Source organism: Siphateles boraxobius, unplaced genomic scaffold (assembly GCF_051911475.1).
Source record: "Siphateles boraxobius isolate OS27281-9 unplaced genomic scaffold, OSU_SipBor_1 65, whole genome shotgun sequence".
Lineage (NCBI taxonomy): Eukaryota > Metazoa > Chordata > Actinopteri > Cypriniformes > Leuciscidae > Siphateles > Siphateles boraxobius.
In genome coordinates, this window is record NW_027509192.1 from 14,351,590 (window position 1) to 14,373,491 (window position 21,902).

Below are 21,902 nucleotides of genomic sequence, written 5' to 3' on the forward strand. Positions count from 1 at the left end.
ACTTTTATGGTGTGACGTGTTACATAAATAGCTTTTTATCAGTTTGACAACTTGCTCATGCTGCCGGTCGGCATTGGAATGTTAGCCGTTTAGCATCGCGATCGCCTATCACGGGTCAAAGTAATTATATTTCTTGAAGTCCTTGACACAGCATACATCTCAGTTCCCATGTTTACTACCGGGCGGTGATCACAGCTTGACTGAGTGAGGTTGTTCAATTCGTTTCCCTGTGGGAGGGATCAGGTAGCACAGAGGGGAGGGGTGTGTGTGTGGAGGGGTGGGATGAGTTTTTTTAAACTTCCCTAACGTCTCAGGCTTTCTCGGCCGATTTTTAACATCGTATACTATAGCTTTAAGTACTAGTATCTTTTTAAAGATACTAGTACTTATTCATTAGATACTAGTCCTCATTTATTAGATATGGCTTATTCATTAATAGTCCATATTCATTAATATACTCAATAAATACTAGTATCTAGTAATAGGTACTAGTCTCTAAAAAATAAGTACTAATACCTATTGAATAACTACTAGTATCTAATATATATGTACTAGTCACAATTGGAATATACTAGTCAGAACTGAATAGTTGATATCTGAATGACAGATCTCCATAGAAGTCAATGGCAAAAAAGTTAATTTTGTACTAGTAACAAAAGAATAGTTACTAGTCACTATCGAAAAAAGTACTAGTATCTAATGAATAAGCACTAGTATCTAATAAATAAAGACTAGTATCTAATGAATAAGCACTAGTATCTAATAAATAAGGATTAGTATCTAATGAATAAGTACTAGTATCTTTAAAAATGTACTAGTACTTAAAGAATAAGCACTAGTATCTAAAGAATAAGTACTAGTACTTAATGGAATAGATACTAGTATTGAAAAAATAAGTACTAGTAGCATGAAAATAGAGACTAGTAGGTTTAAATGATTAAATGACTAATTTAACCATTTTCGTGGCAAAGATCACAGAAGGCCCCAGATTATTGTTGTTCAACATTCATTACTCGTTAAAACATCACACTCTTACTTGATCTGGACAAACTGAGGATCATTAGAAATATTTAAGGCTCCAGCTTCGATATTTGACCACTGTTTATGATAAAACTGGTTTGCAGTGACCTTAATCTCTTAATTTATGCCAGGAGTGCAAAATTATGAATCTGTAACGTTTGTTATTTTGAATAAAAATCATCACTCATAAAGCAGTCATTCACGTCTTCACCGGTTTATTTGTTCACATGCATGCAATATGGGCTTCATCATCTGTCAGTGCTCTTAGTCCAATGGTGCACATATTTGGAGAAATAATGATTTATCATCACATGTTTGTAAAATATTTCGTCATACAGAATAACATTTCTATTCATTTTCCACTGAATTATGCGATCTGAAGAGCCCAAAAAGCGAACACAGTGAGCTCTCTCTTTTTACTCTGTTCCCTTTAAAGGTTTGTTCTATTTCATTCCCAAATGCATGATGGTCCGGTATGGTCCTGGGCCTCCCCAAATTCCCCTTAAAGAAGAAAAACAAAAAAAGGAAGAGGAAAAAATGTCAGGCTTGTAATCAAAGGCGTAAGTTGAGATCAGTACTAGATCAGCAGTACTCACTTGAGAAGTCCATGCCAATACAAGTGAGGCATGACATCAGCTTTCATGTGGTACATGACCCTGCTCTCTTTACTTTGGTCCACAGGGAACGTCTCCAGCGGCTGCCCGTCGTAATCAAATTCTGCCAAGATGACTGTGTTGTAGCTTGTAACCAGAGGGCACGAGGTGTAGCCATCATACTGCAACATGCACAAAACAATTAGCATTTAGTATGCAAAAAGTAATATTTAGCTATTTAGAATGATGAATTTAATTATTTATTAGTATATCCTTAATCCAATTAATGAATGAATATACGCATTATTTATGTACATATGTACTTGCTACTTGTATATATAGTTATATAAGAAAAAATGATATTTTTGGAAAAGCATACCACCATACTACTTGTACTATTTCTGTATAGGCATGCATAATGTGAATAGTATGCATATTTACAGAATACAACTACATTACTACCACATTTGCCAAACTGTTCTGTATACAACACACTCGCTGCGTCTGAAATACGTGTTTACTTGGTGACCGTTAAAAAAGTACGCTCTATATAAGGATAGTATGAATGAAACGTACTACATCCGCTACTACATGTGATCTACCAGCGGCAGTTGTGTCGCTTCAGTTTCATTCACAAATTCTCTCCCGTGGCCTCATTGGATAGTAAAGTGTCCGTCGTATGCAAACTTCAGAATCTTGCAGGAAGTGATTGGTCATCTGGATACTTTTCGCCTACTGTTTTTCAAATACTATGTATTCAGACACTACTCTATTGGTGTACTGTTTTCGCATACTACATACAGTAACGTGCGGTGAAATCTTGTCATGGGTAGGCTGTGACCTATCAATGTGGCATATGTTCATATATTCATTCAGTTAATGTAGCAACACAAGTTCATATCAGGCATCATCACATCGCTGCCTGCATACAGCAAAGTCAGTCATATGTGAGGCTAATGCACAATCAAATCTAATAATCAAATGAATGGACACATCTATCTTATGACTTATACAACAAACAAATGTTTTGTGCGGGACACAGTAAGAGAGGGAGGCGGCGCGTTGTCAGCGAACCGACAAGCAGCCTAGTCATTCCTTCAAAATGCGCAAACGCGCACAGACAGCCACATACACACTATTGGTCTGGTCACTCTGGTGACGGCGCACCAGGATTTGAATAGGCTACAGTCAGAAAACATTGTGTCAGCAGTACAGCTTTACAGTACAAAAACAGCTTAAATTCGCTCCTACAAACTGCGCAAGGCGCACACACCGACACGCAATGAGCGTCTGGCGACGGCGCACCAGGATTAAAAAAAGAGAACTACAAAACAGCATTTTAACCCTTACGAAATGCACCATAATCGCACAGATAGACCTACAGTACAAATATGGCAGAGGTGACGGCGCACCAGGGTACGGAAGAGAGAATATTTTGGTGTCAGCGCACAGCAGGCCTATAACTGTTAGCCCACCATCAGACAACAAACACAAGCCAATATAAGGGTTTTAAAAATAATAAATAAATGAATAATTTACGTTTTAAAGGGGGTGCTTACTTTAATTTGTAGACGAAACTCCTGTTCCTCGATTTACTGAAGCCTATAAAACGCATTTGCAGCTGCACAGCTAACGTTAGCACAGTGAGCGTACGGCTCGCTCATAGGCTGTGCTGCGGCAACTGGACATCTAATGGCGCGGGCGCCTCTGACGTGAATGGAGCAGAACAGACTTTCCTCCTGGCTCTTATTTCCATTGAAAAGGAGAGACTCGTGAAATTGAGAAATACACCCAACAAAGAGGACTTTTACAACAAAGTAATTGACATCTTTGTCCAGAGGGATAGACGCATGGACTTTCCCGTTAGCGACCACAGCTCTTTTTCTTCATAGGACGCTTCCAACGCTAGGCGCCGCTAGATGCTAAGTAGCTTGAAGCGCAGAGTGAGTGAGAGCGAGTGGATCACGTGACATGAAGCACGCTCGGTCTCTGCCTCAATGTTGATCATTCAAGACAGCACGAGAACTGACTGCGCATGCGCAAATCTACGTAAGCTACGTTCTATGGACCAAAGAGGCACTGCTAACCTCTGCCTCAATGGCCATGGCCTTGAATTTTCTGCATGAAACAATGATTTTTAGGAGCAAACAATGGCAAAAGGAGTATATTATATGTGTATTCCTGAAAAATTGTGTTACAAAAATTAATATTTGGAATAAAATAAATGCAATTAATAATGTGGTGAATTAATAAAGCTCTTGGAATTAATAAATGTAATGTCAACATTTCCTTTGGTGAGGCACTGCCTACCCTGCCTACCCTGACTGCACGTCCCTGACTACATATAGTAGAAAAGTATTCGATTTTAGACACAGCGACTGAGTACCTGTATGAAATGATTCTATCCCACAATTCAATGCACTGGACTTAATCGTGACAAAAGTGTGACAATTGAACCAGAAGTAATATTAGCCACAAATTATTTTAGGATATTTATTTTAGGATAGTAGATGGCAGATAAGTTAAAGAGTAATAGATTGGTGCTGGGATGACGTACTTTTGTAGCCCAAAACCCAGAAACGAGTTAGTATTTTAGCACTTCTGGTTCCATCGTCCTAAAGTCAATGGTTTTTTTTAATGGACTTTTGGTTAATGCTTGAAATAAGGTCTGTGGTGAACACAAGCTCAAGATATTTTCACGTTTTATTCAGCGATATATAATACACCAGTAATACCCTCTTGGGTTATTTAAAGCTTTTACTTGTCTTGTAAAAGGCGGACGCTTAATGGGACTACAGAGCTTGTTGGGGACATTTAAAAACATCAGTCGAACAGGTGAACTCATCTAGTCACTAGTCCGCTTTCACAGCCTTGTTGTGTTTATAATCGCGCTCTTGCAAACTATTATAACTCGAACTTTCAGGAGAACAAGTTTTTAAACAAAGACGGAAAGAGTTGTCAAGCTTAGTTGAAGTCATGCAACAAAAATACATCATCATCGCACCACTTTATATTAGGATTGGATCCATGTCAGACTCAAAGCCAGTATGCAGTATGATTATGTTATTGTTTATTTAACACTGCGCCCCCTGGTGGTGTTCATTTGGATAACACAGGAAATAGAGATACATGAGCAAAAGTTTTTGGCCCAAAGCACATTAATGTTTATCCTCAAACATACTTACTGCCTTATCCGGCGTCTGTTTCTTCAGAACTCTGCTGACGGTTCGGTCGAGTACAGCCGACTGTGCAGCTGCAGAAGATTATAGTCACATGATTCTCCTGGTCTTCTCATTTCAGTGAAACAACTCTCATTGCATAAATCGTCTCTAAACGAATGGGAAATCATTTCACAAGAAACTACTAATTGTGGAAAATTAGGTTCTGTCTGATGAGTACTGATAATTAAGAAAAGGTTTAATGAGCAAGGACTTATCTCCTACTTTTCCCAGAGAGCACCACAATAATTACATAATATCAAAAAACAGTTATAATCAGAAAATGTGTTTTTAAAAAAAGAGTTTTTTTCAGTGTTTTACCAACTGCTGCTGCCGTTTTGGACGTGGGTAGATTGGTGCAGTCTCCGATACCAAATACATTGGCATACGTCTTATGCTGAAGGTTGTACTTATTTACATCCAGCCAGCCGCCCGCATCTTCCAATGAGGAGCCTTTCAGCACTGCAGGTGGTCCCATCGGAGGGGTAACGTGGATCATCTCGTACTATGACCAAAATAAAGGGTTCGTGACATACTCGATCTACAGCAAACAGAACTGAATGGGTTTTTTGTGAGTGACAAATTTAACAATTGCTACCTTGAAAACCTCTGTCTCCCCAGGTTTGTCCATATTCTCAAAAACAGCTTCCTGTTGGTCTGCCCTGACCTCGATGAGGTTCTGCCTGAGGTTTACATTAAGGTCCCGTTTCTTCACAATCTCCCACAAGGCATCTGCATATTTCTTGACCCCAAACAGCACTGGTAAGGAGGTGTTGTAAATAATGTTGGCTTTGGACCTTTTTCCTGTCTAAAAAAACCAAAACATTGTTTACAAACATTATCAATTCTTTGATTATTATTGATCATTTGGTGTCTTGAATATATTGTGGCGGTACACTGGTACAGTGATAGTTTTAAGTGTTAATGCTATGGTACTAAATGATATTAATTTACCATTGTGTTTACAAGGCTCTCCAAGCTACTTCGAATTATAAAATAACATGGCATTGCAATGAAACATGTACAAAATACATGGTGTTGCTATGAATATGCCCAGAAACATGGTATTATCCTTAGTTGTGTCCACAAATCATGGTATTACCATGCTACATGTCCAAAATACATAGTTTTACTCTATGATATACGCCCAAACAACATGTTATTACCCTTATTCATGTCCATAGAATATGGTATTGCCATAATATATGTAAAAAATACATGTTATTCCCATGATATTTGGCCCAAATCATGGTATTACCCTTGTTCATGTCCACAAAACATGGTACTGTCATGATACATGTACCAAAATACATGAATCATGATGTTTCCATGGTATGTCCCCAAAAACATGGTATTACCATATGTCCAAAAATATAGCATGATATTTCTGTAGGTGTATTAATAAAAGGTGATGATTAATGTACAATGGGATTTACAACACAATGCGTAGATCAAGGATTAAACCTTTCTCAAGAAGGCATCCGAGAGATACATGATTTTCTGAGGAGCTCCTCCACATTTGACGGGAGTGTTTGGGTAGGTGAACAAAGCATTTCCCTCCTTAAAGTTTCTCAAGGCATTCCACGTCTTTTCCACTGTTTTCACAGAGTAGTTTGAACCAATTTTGGGATGTTCAAACGCTTCTGGCAGGCCCTTGATCTGTAATAAGCAGAAGGAATTTAATTGGATTGATACTTTGAGAAGAAAACTCTATCTAACGTACCACTTTAAATTGTTAACCCAGGATAATTTTTAACCAGTTTACAAATCCAGAGTTATCTTATTCCATGGTTCACACTGTTCTTTGCGTATACAGAGTCATGTCAGGTATGAATAAAAAAAACAGAACAAAGGTTGATATTGTACTTAAACTTTGATATCAAGACTGACAGACAAATGTAATTAACATGACATTAAGATTGGAAACATCCTCTGGAGTGATTTGGCAATAACACCACACCCACACTGTTAATAATAAAAGATCCAAGAATGTTTCCTCTCATTTAAAATAAGCACTACATCCAGTAAAGGTTTCACATCATGCATATGAAAATCATAAACGAGCAATTCAGTCATTATGAATGACATTCATAACATACCTTTTCATAGTGCAGGTCAAGCCCAAGAGCTACAATCAGATAATCATAGGAAATCTGAGAGAAGAAAAACAGTTACATTTAATTAGTAAAAAATACTAACGCTAGGTTTAGTTTGATTTAAGTAAGCATTCTGAATTATCTTGCAATTTAACAATGGTAATATGACATTCCTTTTGGTTTTGCAACATGTTCTACTCTGATTATTTTATAATGACACACCTTCAGGGTTCAATAAAATATGCACTGTTATCTTATGCAAGATCACAATGATGACACAAAAATCCCCAGAATTTTCCTTGTCAAAAAGACCCTTTTCTATACTAAGCATATGCAGAAAAGCACTGCTCTTGCACAACATTGACACACAATACTCTGAGACACGTTAATAGTGTAACTATAAACTTAAATAGCGTTCCATACCTTTTTCCCAGAGTCTGTGTGGACAGTGTTGTTCTCAGGGTCAAATTCTGCTACTTTGGACTTGACCCACGTCACCCCTGATGGTATCACACTCGCTGTTGATCGCGCAGAGGAAGCGACCGTTTTAGCCCCTGCGCCAGCTAACGTCCATAAAGGCTGATAGTAATGCGTCTGGAATCAAAAATGCATTGAATGTCATGCTGGGTTTTGAAGAATTGAAAAAAAGTCTCTTCTGCTCACTAAGGCTGCATATATTTGATCAAACACAGTAAAAACAGTAATATTGTGAAAAATATTACTATTTAAAATAACTGTTTTACATTTGAATATATTTTAAAATGCATAAAATTTTAAAATTTACAGCATCATTACTCCAGTCTTCAGTGTCACATGATCCTTCAGAAATCATTGTAATATGCACATTTGTTTTATTATTATCAATGTTGATAACAGTTATATTTTTGTGGAAACTGTGATACCTTTTTTCAGGATTTTTTGATGAATAGAAAGTTTAAAAAAACAGCATTTATTTGAACTTGAAATCTATATTGTAACATAAATGTTATTACTGTCACTTTTGACCAATTTACAGTAATGCTTCCTTGCTGATTTATTTAAATACAAAAACAGTCTTACAGACTCCAAAGCTTTTGATTTGTACATGTCCAAACAATGGACTTACACTAAACAGGAACTTGTGAAACCTGAATGCCAGTATGTGACGTACGTGACGCCTCAAGAACAACCAGGCACACGGCGGTCTCTTAAAGGAGCAGTTACACTAAAAATGCTCTGCTGCATTATACCTCACTAGGCTCCACAATGGCCACGTTCTCCGCGCCAACCTTTCGTTTCAGGCGTGCGGCCATGGTTATGCCACCGCTCCCTCCACCGAGCACGAGAACTTTGTAGTGGTCTTTAGCGGCCAGCCCAGAGCTGCTGTGAATCTGTGAGTTCATGACAGAGGAAACTCTGCAGTACTGCCTGGACAACAACAGCAGCTGTGGGTGAAGAACGCCTGCCATGCTGACCACTGAGGGAAGACAACCAGCGGGACATGTGCAAACAAGTTACAGACAAAAATAACCTTTTTTTAACTTAGGAGGATGTGGTAACCACAGTTAGGCAACTAATTTGGTTAATCACAGTTGTTGATTTTTCTCTTAGACCACTTTCAATCACAAAACACTGTTGAACAAACTACAGAGTGAAATAAATATATTAAATGAAAAAATTAAATATTAATCAGGATGAACACAAAACAAAACAAAATTATATTAATCGACAATTTTTTTATTTAATTGTTTTGTATATATTTATTCTTTGATCCCATTTTGATTAAGTTTTGAAATATCTTTGAAGAAAGAAATTCATACAGGTTGTGGTGTTCCCAAAAAGCATCTAAGACTATAGTGTAAATTAGTATTCTTGTAATAACGTAAAATTGCAATCGCACTGTAATCTTTAAAAATGAAAATAATGCAAATAGTATGCTACATTTAGAGATCATGCATTCATCTACTCGCCTTTTTATTTTCAAAGCTGAGCGTAGAAAGAGAGTCCTCACGTCTGTTTGGTACATAGTCAAAAACATATTCACTATCCTTACAACCCAACACATCTTACAGTTAAACTAAAGCTGAGTCATGATACCTGACGTTTTATATGGATGTGGCTCAAATGCCATTGAGCTGCCTACCTAGACAGCATTTATTATGTCTCAAAACCAGCTGAACAGCCTTCCTAGGCGTTTTGGACATCATTGTTTATAATCATTTAGCAGCCCATCTGAACAGGCTTTTTGTCTATACTGTCTAGCGTTTGCACATTCCATTATCACTGACAATACAGACCCTTTTAAAAAAAAATTCCCATCAATAACATTTAAGCATGGAAATATAGGATATCTATGCTGACTACATAAGTTAGATGTCTGCAAATATTATTTTTACGCTTCAAATCAGCTGTTTAGCCTACATGCGTAGACAAATTGCTAAAAGCTGTTTGTGTACAGGATCACAATAAACACCATATTCCTACACGGTGTTGAAGTAAATCATTATTTTTGACACATATCAAACAGTAAACTCGGGTGAAATAAGGTCTTACCAGAGTCAAAGCGTTGTCTATGAGCTATAGCTCTTGCAACTGTCAAATGATACAGTATCACTGCGGTTTGTTTTCCTGGTTCAGTTCAGTTTGACGAATCGACTTTATTATTTGACAGTCAGTAACGTTGCGCGATGATGTAATCTGTGCATGTCATAAATCTTTATTCAAGCTAATTCTTATTTTATAGCGCTCGATCTATGTCCGTGTGTACTGTAGTAGCCTACTGTATGTAGGCTATGAACTTTCCACGCACGAGCAAACGAAAGTTGGGTATTCCTGCACAACCGGAGGCTGCAGTTCTAGGACCGCAGTTCCAGGACACCTAGTTTTTTTTTTCCTGACAGCAGCACCTACCGAACTTGAGCCAATAGGCCTATTATGAAGCTGCAGACTCGGAGCCTGCATCTACAGTCCCCCACCGAGAGTCCCGCATTCTCAGACCCCTCGTTTTTCGAACACAGTGCCTCCTGCTGTTCGAAAGGTCGTATAACACCCGAACACAGACGCTTATCCAAATGCAATTAAAAACAATAAGATGCAATATTACGGTCTCCAAATAAATGATCCAATAAATATTTGCGTTCCCTGCTTAATGCATGTGCCAAAAAAAAACCTCATTGCGATGGAAGGGATACAATTACAGATTGAACTATCTTCTGAAAAATAGTAGGCTATGTGATATTATATTGCTACAATGTTTTTTTTTATATTTTTGTATTCAAATTCCAATTTTTCTTTCAGTTCAACCTATAATAGTCTAATTAACATTACCATGCTAACATTACAAAATCTGTTTTTTGATATTTTGAATGCGAAGCAAAACAAAGCAGAATAGACAAAACACCAATAATTAACAATTCTGTACTTTATTTAATGATCACCTAAACATCATCTTGCTGTAAAGACAAAAGGAAGAAAAAACTGTGTTCGTGACTTTACTTTTCGTCTTCAATTGTTTTAAAAAACTAATTTATAAGTCGCTTTGCATAATTATAAAATGATATGTTGCTGGGTTCGGCAGGGGCGACTACATCGATGTATGGTGTACCCTGGAATAGCCCACAACAGTATAGGCCCGATAGCACATGTCTTATGATGTTTCAAAAAAAAAGAAGAAAAAAAAGAAAAAAGATGTTTGCAAATGTTACCTTTATGTTGCACTGCTCTGTTGAAGTGTCCCTTGAGGTGTTTTTGAACTTTGGACAACTTTGTGGGTTTGAAATATATGGGGGCACAAAATGGGCAGTGAAAATCACTGCAGCATTTATGACATATCTACAAAAAGTCCAAGGTTAAAGGCTAACGTTAGCTATCAAAATATTTTCGGGTGGAAGAGGGCGAAAAAACATACATTAACGACTCAAATCTTGTTACAAACTATCTTTACAAATATTAAATGGACTATGCATATGTTGTATCGATGAGCTAAATTAGTTTTATTAAAAAATAAATCAAACGAGTAGGCTACTACGATTCGCTAAATAAAATTGAAGATAGCCTACTCACGTTTTGGCTTAAGTTCTTCACATGTTCTTAACATGTTTTTCCGATACAATTTGATAGGAGGCGCTGTCTCGAAAAACGAGGGGTCTGAGAATGCGCGACTCTGGGTGCAGGGGGACTGTAGATGCAGGTCTCCGAGTCTGCAGCTTCATACTACTCGCTTGAGCACCAAAAACACCTATGGCAAGCCGTTTTAACATTTAATCGTTTAAAACCACTAGTCTTTATTTTCATGATACTAGTTCTTATTTTTTAGATACTAGTATCTATTCCATTAAGTACTAGTACATATTCATTAGCTATTAGTGCTTATTCTTTAGGTACTAGTGCATTTTCTTTAGATACTAGTGCTTATTCTTTAAAGCTAGGGTATACGATTTCAAAGATTGTTCATTATTAATATCCTCGTTTAGATGCTGGTTATGGTTATATAGTACAATCCTAACAATATGAATAGAAAAAAGAATGAAAAAAATCCATTCACTCTATTGGCTGTACTGCCGCAGAGAAGTTGACCAATGTAAGCTGTCCGGCCGGACAGCTTACATTGGTCAACTGCTCTCATCCAATTACCAGCTCCACTTGAAACTCCGCCTGGCGCTCGCGTCTCCACCCCACCACACCCGCCCCCCTCCTGCGACATGAAATTGCGCGTGTAAGCAGTTGACAGTCTATGGTAGCTAGCTAAGTAGCATATCAGCAATGGATAAATAAAAAAAAGACAGCAGCAAGCGTCCCCTGCTTGCCTCTACAGTAAAGTTAAGACGAAAGAGAAAGTCATTAGAGGAACGAGTAGAGATTAAAAAAAAAATGTGAAGAACGCCGAACTTTGAGTAGGATAAATATAGGGTCCACCATTGACCGTTGGAGGAAGCTTCAGGGAGATCTGGGACTGAAGACCGACGCTGACACGGCTGACTTTTTGTTGTGCAGGTAAACATTTATTTATACTTTTATGGTGTGACGTGTTACATAAATAGCTTTTTATCAGTTTGACAACTTGCTCATGCTGCCGGTCGGCATTGGAATGTTAGCCGTTTAGCATCGCGATCGCCTATCACGGGTCAAAGTAATTATATTTCTTGAAGTCCTTGACACAGCATACATCTCAGTTCCCATGTTTACTACCGGGCGGTGATCACAGCTTGACTGAGTGAGGTTGTTCAATTCGTTTCCCTGTGGGAGGGATCAGGTAGCACAGAGGGGAGGGGTGTGTGTGTGGAGGGGTGGGATGAGTTTTTTTAAACTTCCCTAACGTCTCAGGCTCTCTCGGCCGATTTTTAACATCGTATACTATAGCTTTAAGTACTAGTATCTTTTTAAAGATACTAGTACTTATTCATTAGATACTAGTCCTCATTTATTAGATATGGCTTATTCATTAATAGTCCATATTCATTAATATACTCAATAAATACTAGTATCTAGTAATAGGTACTAGTCTCTAAAAAATAAGTACTAATACCTATTGAATAACTACTAGTATCTAATATATATGTACTAGTCACAATTGGAATATACTAGTCAGAACTGAATAGTTGATATCTGAATGACAGATCTCCATAGAAGTCAATGGCAAAAAAGTTAATTTTGTACTAGTAACAAAAGAATAGTTACTAGTCACTATCGAAAAAAGTACTAGTATCTAATGAATAAGCACTAGTATCTAATAAATAAAGACTAGTATCTAATGAATAAGCACTAGTATCTAATAAATAAGGATTAGTATCTAATGAATAAGTACTAGTATCTTTAAAAATGTACTAGTACTTAAAGAATAAGCACTAGTATCTAAAGAATAAGTACTAGTACTTAATGGAATAGATACTAGTATTGAAAAAATAAGTACTAGTAGCATGAAAATAGAGACTAGTAGGTTTAAATGATTAAATGACTAATTTAACCATTTTCGTGGCAAAGATCACAGAAGGCCCCAGATTATTGTTGTTCAACATTCATTACTCGTTAAAACATCACACTCTTACTTGATCTGGACAAACTGAGCATCATTAGAAATATTTAAGGCTCCAGCTTCGATATTTGACCACTGTTTATGATAAAACTGGTTTGCAGTGACCTTAATTTCTTAATTTATGCCAGGAGTGCAAAATTATGAATCTGTAACGTTTGTTATTTTGAATAAAAATCATCACTCATAAAGCAGTCATTCACGTCTTCACCGGTTTATTTGTTCACATGCATGCAATATGGGCTTCATCATCTGTCAGTGCTCTTAGTCCAATGGTGCACATATTTGGAGAAATAATGATTTATCATCACATGTTTGTAAAATATTTCGTCATACAGAATAACATTTCTATTCATTTTCCACTGAATTATGCGATCTGAAGAGCCCAAAAAGCGAACACAGTGAGCTCTCTCTTTTTACTCTGTTCCCTTTAAAGGTTTGTTCTATTTCATTCCCAAATGCATGATGGTCCGGTATGGTCCTGGGCCTCCCCAAATTCCCCTTAAAGAAGAAAAACAAAAAAAGGAAGAGGAAAAAATGTCAGGCTTGTAATCAAAGGCGTAAGTTGAGATCAGTACTAGATCAGCAGTACTCACTTGAGAAGTCCATGCCAATACAAGTGAGGCATGACATCAGCTTTCATGTGGTACATGACCCTGCTCTCTTTACTTTGGTCCACAGGGAACGTCTCCAGCGGCTGCCCGTCGTAATCAAATTCTGCCAAGATGACTGTGTTGTAGCTTGTAACCAGAGGGCACGAGGTGTAGCCATCATACTGCAACATGCACAAAACAATTAGCATTTAGTATGCAAAAAGTAATATTTAGCTATTTAGAATGATGAATTTAATTATTTATTAGTATATCCTTATTCCAATTAATGAATGAATGTATGCATTATTTATGTACATATGTACTTGCTACTTCTATGTGTAGGAAAAAATGATATTTTTGGAAAAGCATACCACCATACTACTTGTACTATTTCTGTATAGGCATGCATAATGTGAATAGTATGCATATTTACAGAATACAACTACATGACTACCACATTTGGCAAATTGTGTTTCGTATATAACACACTCGCTGTGTTTGAAATACGTGTTTACTTGGTGACCGTTAAAAAAGTACGCTCTATATAAGGATAGTATGAATGAAACGTACTACATCCGCTACTACATGTGATCTACCAGCGGCAGTTGTGTCGCTTCAGTTCCATTCACAAATTCTCTCCCGTGGCCTCATGGGATAGTAAAGTGTCCGTCGTATGCAAACTTCAGAATCTTGCAGGAAGTGATTGGTCATCTGGATACTTTTCGCCTACTGTTTTTCAAATACTATGTATTCAGACACTACTCTATTGGTGTACTGTTTTCGCATACTACATACAGTAACGTGCGGTGAAATCTTGTCATGGGTAGTCTGTGACCTATCAATGTGGCATATGTTCATATATTCATTCAGTTAATGTAGCAACCCAAGTTCATATCAGGCATCATCACATCGCTGCCTGCATACAGCAAAGTCAGTCATATGTGAGGCTAATGCACAATCAAATCTAATAATCAAATGAATGGACACATCTATCTTATGACTTATATAACAAACAAATGTTTTGTGTGGGACACAGTAAGAGAGGGAGGCGGCGCGTTGTCAGCGAACCGACAAGCAGCCTAGTCATTCCTTCAAAATGCGCAAACGCGCACAGACAGCCACATACACACTATTGGTCTGGTCACTCTGGTGACGGCGCACCAGGATTTGAATAGGCTACAGTCAGAAAACATTGTGTCAGCAGTACAGCTTTACAGTACAAAAACAGCTTAAATTCGCTCCTACAAACTGCGCAAGGCGCACACACCAACACGCAATGAGCGTCTGGCGACGGCGCACCAGGATTAAAAAAAGAGAACTACAAAACAGCATTTTAACCCTTACGAAATGCACCATAATCGCACAGATAGACCTACAGTACAAATATGGCAGAGGTGACGGCGCACCAGGGTACGGAAGAGAGAACATTTTGGTGTCAGCGCACAGCAGGCCTATAACTGTTAGCCCACCATCAGACAACAAACACAAGCCAATATAAGGGTTTTAAAAATAATAAATAAATGAATAATTTACGTTTTAAAGGGGGTGCTTACTTTAATTTGTAGACGAAACTCCTTTTCCTCGATTTACTGAAGCCTATAAAACGCATTTGCAGCTGCACAGCTAATGTTAGCACAGTGAGCGTACGGCTCGCTCATAGGCTGTGCTGCGGCAACTGCACATCTAATGGCGCGGGCGCCTCTGACGTGAATGGAGCAGAACAGACTTTCCTCCTGGCTCTTATTTCCATTGAAAAGGAGAGACTCGTGAAATTGAGAAATACACCCAACAAAGAGGACTTTTACAACAAAGTAATTGACATCTTTGTCCAGAGGGATAGACGCATGGACTTTCCCGTTAGCGACCACAGCTCTTTTTCTTCATAGGACGCTTCCAACGCTAGGCGCCGCTAGATGCTAAGTAGCTTGAAGCGCGGAGTGAGTGAGAGCGAGTGGATCACGTGACATGAAGCACGCTCGGTCTCTGCCTCAATGTTGATAATTCAAGACAGCACGAGAACTGACTGCGCATGAGCAAATCTACGTAAACTACGTTCTATGGACCAAAGAGGCACTGCTAACCTCTGCCTCAATGGCCATGGCCTTGAATTTTCTGCATGAAACAATGATTTTTAGGAGCAAACAATGGCAAAAGGAGTATATTATATGTGTATTCCTGAAAAATTGTGTTACAAAAATTAATATTTGGAATAAAATAAAGCTCTTGGAATTAATAAATGTAATGTCAACATTTCCTTTGGTGAGGCACTGCCTACCCTGCCTACCCTGACTGCACGTCCCTGACTACATAGTAGAAAAGTATTTGATTTCAGACACAGCGACTGAGTACCTGTATGAAATGATTCTATCCCACAATTCAATGCACTGGACTTAATCGTGACAAAAGTGTGACAATTGAACCAGAAGTAATATTAGCCACAAATTATTTTAGGATATTTATTTTAGGATAGTAGATGGCAGATAAGTTAAAGAGTAATAGATTGGTGCTGGGATGACGTACTTTTGTAGCCCAAAACCCAGAAACGAGTTAGTATTTTAGCACTTCTGGTTCCATCGTCCTAAAGTCAATGTTTTTTTTTTAATGGACTTTTGGTTAATGCTTGAAATAAGGTCTGTGGTGAACACAAGCTCAAGATATTTTCACGTTTTATTCAGCGATATATAATACACCAGTAATACCCTCTTGGGTTATTTAAAGCTTTTACTTGTCTTGTAAAAGGCGGATGCTTAATGGGACTACAGAGCTTGTTGGGGACATTTAAAAACATCAGTCGAACAGGTGAACTCATCTAGTCACTAGTCCGCTTTCACAGCCTTGTTGTGTTTATAATCGGATTCTTGCAAACTATTATAACTCGAACTTTCAGGAGAACAAGTTTTTAAACAAAGACTGAAAGAGTTGTCAAGCTTAGTTGAAGTCATGCAACAAAAATACATCATCATCGCACCACTTTATATTAGGATTGGATCCATGTCAGACTCAAAGCCAGTATGCAGTATGGTTATGTTATTGTTTATTTAACACTGCGCCCCCTGGTGGTGTTCATTTGGATAACACAGGAAATAGAGATACATGAGCAAAAGTTTTTGGCCCAAAGCACATTAATGTTTATCCTCAAACATACTTACTGCCTTATCCGGCGTCTGTTTCTTCAGAACTCTGCTGACGGTTCGGTCGAGTACAGCCGACTGTGCAGCTGCAGAAGATTATAGTCACATGATTCTCCTGGTCTTCTCATTTCAGTGAAACAACTCTCATTACATAAATCGTCTCTAAACGAATGGGAAATCACTTCACAAGAAACTACTAATTGTGGAAAATTAGGTTCTGTCTGATGAGTACTGATAATTAAGAAAAGGTTTAATGAGCAAGGACTTATCTCCTACTTTTCCCAGAGAGCACCACGATAATTACATAATATCAAAAAACAGTTATAATCAGAAAATGTGTTTTTAAAAAAAGAGTTTTTTTCAGTGTTTTACCAACTGCTGCTGCCGTTTTGGACGTGGGTAGATTGGTGCAGTCTCCGATACCAAATACATTGGCATACGTCTTATGCTGAAGGTTGTACTTATTTACATCCAGCCAGCCGCCCGCATCTTCCAATGAGGAGCCTTTCAGCACTGCAGGTGGTCCCATCGGAGGGGTAACGTGGATCATCTCGTACTATGACCAAAATAAAGGGTTCGTGTCATACTCGATCTACAGCAAACAGAACTGAATGGGTTTTTTGTGAGTGACAAATTTAACAATTGCTACCTTGAAAACCTCTGTCTCCCCAGGTTTGTCCAGATTCTCAAAAACAGCTTCCTGTTGGTCTGCCCTGACCTCGATGAGGTTCTGCCTGAGGTTTACATTAAGGTCCCGTTTCTTCACAATCTCCCACAAGGCATCTGCATATTTCTTGACCCCAAACAGCACTGGTAAGGAGGTGTTGTAAATAATGTTGGCTTTGGACCTTTTTCCTGTCTAAAAAAACCAAAACATTGTTTACAAACATTATCAATTCTTTGATTATTATTGATCATTTGGTGTCTTGAATATATTGTGGCGGTACACTGGTACAGTGATAGTTTTAAGTGTTAATGCTATGGTACTAAATGATATTAATTTACCATTGTGTTTACAAGGCTCTCCAAGCTACTTCGAATTATAAAATAACATGGTATTGCAATGAAACATGTACAAAATACATGGTGTTGCTATGAATATGCCCAGAAACATGGTATTATCCTTAGTTGTGTCCACAAATCATGGTATTACCATGCTACATGTCCAAAATACATAGTTTTACTCTATGATATACGGCCAAACAACATGTTATTACCCTTATTCATGTCCATAGAATATGGTATTGCCATAATATATGTAAAAAATACATGTTATTCCCATGATATTTGGCCCAAATCATGGTATTACCCTTGTTCATGTCCACAAAACATGGTACTGTCATGATACATGTACCAAAATACATGAATCATGATGTTTCCATGGTATGTCCCCAAAAACATGGTATTACCATATGTCCAAAAATATAGCATGATATTTCTGTAGGTGTATTAATAAAAGGTGATGATTAATGTACAATGGGATTTACAACACAATGCGTAGATCAAGGATTAAACCTTTCTCAAGAAGGCATCCGAGAGATACATGATTTTCTGAGGAGCTCCTCCACATTTGACGGGAGTGTTTGGGTAGGTGAACAAAGCATTTCCCTCCTTAAAGTTTCTCAAGGCATTCCACGTCTTTTCCACTGTTTTCACAGAGTAGTTTGAACCAATTTTGGGATGTTCAAACGCTTCTGGCAGGCCCTTGATCTGTAATAAGCAGAAGGAATTTAATTGGATTGATACTTTGAGAAGAAAACTCTATCTAACGTACCAATTTAAATTGTTAACCCAGGATAATTTTTAACCAGTTTACAAATCCAGAGTTATCTTATTCCATGGTTCACACTGTTCTTTGCGTATACAGAGTCATGTCAGGTATGAAAAAAAAAAAAAACAGAACAAAGGTTGATATTGTACTTAAACTTTGATATCAAGACTGACAGACAAATGTAATTAACATGACATTAAGATTGGAAACATCCTCTGGAGTGATGTGGCAATAACACCACACCCACACTGTTAATAATAAAAGATCCAAGAATGTTTCCTCTCATTTAAAATAAGCACTACATCCAGTAAAGGTTTCACATCATGCATATGAAAATCATAAACGAGCAATTCAGTCATTATGAATGACATTCATAACATACCTTTTCATAGTGCAGGTCAAGCCCAAGAGCTACAATCAGATAATCATAGGAAATCTGAGAGAAGAAAAACAGTTACATTTAATTAGTAAAAAATACTAACGCTAGGTTTAGTTTGATTTAAGTAAGCATTCTGAATTATCTTGCAATTTCTCAATGGTAATATGACATTCCTTTTGGTTTTGCAACATGTTCTACTCTGAATATTTTATAATGACACACCTTCAGGGTTCAATAAAATATACACTGTTATCTTATGCAAGATCACAATGATGACACAAAAATCCCCAGAATTTTCCTTGTCAAAAAGACCCTTTTCTATACTAATCATATGCAGAAAAGCACTGCTCTTTCACAACATTGACACACAATACTCTGAGACACGTTAATAGTGTAACTATAAACTTAAATAGCGTTCCATACCTTTTTCCCAGAGTCTGTGTGGACAGTGTTGTTCTCAGGGTCAAATTCTGCCACTTTGGACTTGACCCACGTCACCCCTGATGGTATCACACTCGCCGTTGATCGCGCAGAGGAAGCGACCGTTTTAGCCCCTGCGCCAGCTAACGTCCATAAAGGCTGATAGTAATGCGTCTGGAATCAAAAATGCATTGAATGTCATGCTGGGTTTTGAAGAATTGAATAAAAGTCTCTTTTGCTCACTAAGGCTGCATATATTTGATCAAACACAGTAAAAACAGTAATATTGTGAAAAATATTACTATTTAAAATAACTGTTTTACATTTGAATATATTTTAAAATGCATAAATTTTTAAAATTTACAGCATCATTACTCCAGTCTTCAGTGTCACATGATCCTTCAGAAATCATTGTAATATGCACATTTGTTTTATTATTATCAATGTTGATAACAGTTATATTTTTGTGGAAACTGTGATACCTTTTTTCAGGATTTTTTGATGAATAGAAAGTTTAAAAAAACAGCATTTATTTGAACTTGAAATCTATATTGTAACATAAATGTTATTACTGTCACTTTTGACCAATTTACAGTAATGCTTCCTTGCTGATTTATTTAAATACAAAAACAGTCTTACAGACTCCAAAGCTTTTGATTTGTACATGTCCAAACAATGGACTTACACTAAACAGGAACTTGTGAAACCTGAATGCCAGTATGTGACGTACGTGACGCCTCAAGAACAACCAGGCACACGGCGGTCTCTTAAAGGAGCAGTTACACTAAAAATGCTCTGCTGCATTATACCTCACTAGGCTCCACAATGGCCACGTTCTCCGCGCCAACCTTTCGTTTCAGGCGTGCGGCCATGGTTATGCCACCGCTCCCTCCACCGAGCACGAGAACTTTGTAGTGGTCTTTAGCGGCCAGCCCAGAGCTGCTGTGAATCTGTGAGTTCATGACAGAGGAAACTCTGCAGTACTGCCTGGACAACAACAGCAGCTGTGGGTGAAGAACGCCTGCCATGCTGACCACTGAGGGAAGACAACCAGCGGGACATGTGCAAACAAGTTACAGACAAAAATAACCTTTTTTTAACTTAGGAGGATGTGGTAACCACAGTTAGGCAACTAATTTGGTTAATCACAGTTGTTGATTTTTCTCTTAGACCACTTTCAATCACAAAACACTGTTGAACAAACTACAGAGTGAAATAAATATATTAAATGAAAAAATTAAATATTAATCAGGATGAACACAAAACAAAACAAAATTATATTAATCGACAATTTTTTTATTTAATTGTTTTGTATATATTTATTCTTTGATCCCATTTTGATTAAGTTTTGAAAAATCTTTGAAGAAAGAAATTCATACAGGTTGTGGTGTTCCCAAAAAGCATCTAAGACTATAGTGTAATTAGTATTCTTGTAATAACGTAAAATTGCAATCGCACTGTAATCTTTAAAAATGAAAATAATGCAAATAGTATGCTACATTTAGAGATCTTGCATTCATCTACTCGCCTTTTTATTTTCAAAGCTGAGCGTATAAAGAGAGTCCTCACGTCTGTTTGGTACATAGTCAAAAACATATTCAGTATCCTTACAACCCAACACATCTTACAGTTAAACTAAAGCTGAGTCATGATACCTGGCGTTTTATATGGATGTGGCTCAAATGCCATTGAGCTGCCTACCTAGACAGCATTTATTATGTCTCAAAACCAGCTGAACAGCCTTCCTAGGCGTTTTGGACATCATTGTTTATAATCATTTAGCAGCCCATCTGAACAGGCTTTTTGTCTATACTGTCTAGCGTTTGCACATTCCATTATCACTGAAAATACAGACCCTTTTTGTTTTAAAATCCCATCAATAACATTTAAGCATGGAAATATAGGATATCTATGCTGACTACATAAGTTAAATGTCTGCAAATATTATTTTTACGCTTCAAATCAGCTGTTTAGCCTACATGTGTAGTCAAATTGCTAACAACTGTTTGTGTACAGGATAACCATAAACAACATATTCCTACACGGTGTAGAAGTAAATCCTTAATTTTGGCACATATGAAACATTAAATTCGGGTGAAATAAGGTCTTACCAGAGTCAGGGCGATGTCTATGAGACAGCTCTTGTCTTGCAACTGTCAATGATACAGTATCACTGCGGTTTGTTTTCCTGGTTCAGTTCAGTTTGACGTAGGCTGTGGACTTTATTATTTGACAGTCAGTAACGTTGCGCGATGATGTAATCTGTGCATGTCATAAATATTTATTCAAGCTAATTCTTATTTTATAGCGCTCGATCTATGTCCATTTTTACGGTAGAACTGTACGTATGAACTTTCCACGCACGAGCAAACGAAAGTTAATATCATGTCTCCGTAATCGTCCAGAAGGGGTCGCTACTGCATTTCCATCAAAGCTGCTGCTTATTATTATCAAACGTTACTGAATTATTAGCCTGAATTACAGCACCCATCATACTGAACATCAAAAACATTAAATAACCTCACTTTAAACATACTAATTAAAATCTCAGATACATTAAATTATTTGTTATTATAACAAAACGTCTTCGCAAGTTATATTTTTTTTACACAGATAACCCAAAACGTTTTGAAAAGACGTTCCCAATAATCCCTGGCACCTATTATTGTAGATT

General features: G+C 37.5%; 2 protein-coding genes and 1 long non-coding RNA gene across 5 annotated transcripts; 1 reads left to right on the forward strand and 2 right to left on the reverse strand.

Moving 5' to 3' along the window:
- Window positions 1-1,218: 1,218 nt before the first annotated feature.
- LOC143721052 (sulfide:quinone oxidoreductase, mitochondrial-like) lies at window positions 1,219-21,452 on the reverse strand. 2 transcript variants are annotated; one of them, XM_077211157.1, is made up of 11 exons: window positions 21,340-21,452; window positions 8,877-8,919; window positions 8,157-8,383; window positions 7,351-7,521; window positions 6,931-6,984; window positions 6,296-6,490; window positions 5,430-5,639; window positions 5,153-5,336; window positions 4,799-4,866; window positions 1,617-1,795; window positions 1,219-1,521 (listed from the first exon to the last, which is right to left on the reverse strand). In XM_077211157.1, exons 3-11 carry the CDS (start codon window positions 8,373-8,375, stop codon window positions 1,464-1,466), a joined length of 1,338 nt encoding a protein of 445 aa, XP_077067272.1. In that variant the 5' UTR covers window positions 8,376-8,383; window positions 8,877-8,919; window positions 21,340-21,452; the 3' UTR covers window positions 1,219-1,463. The 2 variants fall into 2 exon arrangements, with proteins under 2 accessions (XP_077067272.1, XP_077067271.1); XM_077211156.1 differs by lacking the exons at window positions 8,877-8,919; window positions 21,340-21,452 and adding an exon at window positions 9,460-11,120.
- Window positions 1,457-3,885, forward strand: LOC143721053 (uncharacterized). Its single transcript, XR_013196678.1, has 2 exons — window positions 1,457-1,580; window positions 1,702-3,885. It is a non-coding gene; the product is annotated as an uncharacterized LOC143721053 (long non-coding RNA).
- Window positions 13,133-21,630, reverse strand: LOC143721051 (sulfide:quinone oxidoreductase, mitochondrial-like). 2 transcript variants are annotated; one of them, XM_077211155.1, is made up of 11 exons: window positions 21,340-21,468; window positions 20,757-20,799; window positions 20,038-20,264; window positions 19,232-19,402; window positions 18,812-18,865; window positions 18,174-18,368; window positions 17,308-17,517; window positions 17,031-17,214; window positions 16,677-16,744; window positions 13,531-13,709; window positions 13,133-13,435 (listed from the first exon to the last, which is right to left on the reverse strand). In XM_077211155.1, exons 3-11 carry the CDS (start codon window positions 20,254-20,256, stop codon window positions 13,378-13,380), a joined length of 1,338 nt encoding a protein of 445 aa, XP_077067270.1. In that variant the 5' UTR covers window positions 20,257-20,264; window positions 20,757-20,799; window positions 21,340-21,468; the 3' UTR covers window positions 13,133-13,377. The 2 variants fall into 2 exon arrangements, with proteins under 2 accessions (XP_077067270.1, XP_077067269.1); XM_077211154.1 differs by lacking the exon at window positions 20,757-20,799 and having other exon boundaries at window positions 21,340-21,630.
- Between the last annotated feature and the right edge of the window lie 272 nt (window positions 21,631-21,902).

Bases quoted from the DNA above. Each gene is read 5' to 3' on its own strand.
- LOC143721051 (XM_077211154.1), bottom strand. From the start codon at position 20,256: ATGGCAGGCGTTCTTCACCCACAGCTGCTGTTGTTGTCCAGGCAGTAC. The intron at 18,866-19,231 runs GTATGGAACGCT...TTCTTCTCTCAG, and splicing joins ACACAGACTCTGGGAAAAAG to ATTTCCTATGATTATCTGAT. The intron at 18,369-18,811 runs GTATGTTATGAA...TGCTTATTACAG, and splicing joins TTGACCTGCACTATGAAAAG to ATCAAGGGCCTGCCAGAAGC.
- LOC143721052 (XM_077211157.1), bottom strand. From the start codon at position 8,375: ATGGCAGGCGTTCTTCACCCACAGCTGCTGTTGTTGTCCAGGCAGTAC. The intron at 7,522-8,156 runs GTATAATGCAGC...TTTTGATTCCAG, and splicing joins CCATTGTGGAGCCTAGTGAG to ACGCATTACTATCAGCCTTT. The intron at 6,491-6,930 runs GTATGTTATGAA...TGCTTATTACAG, and splicing joins TTGACCTGCACTATGAAAAG to ATCAAGGGCCTGCCAGAAGC.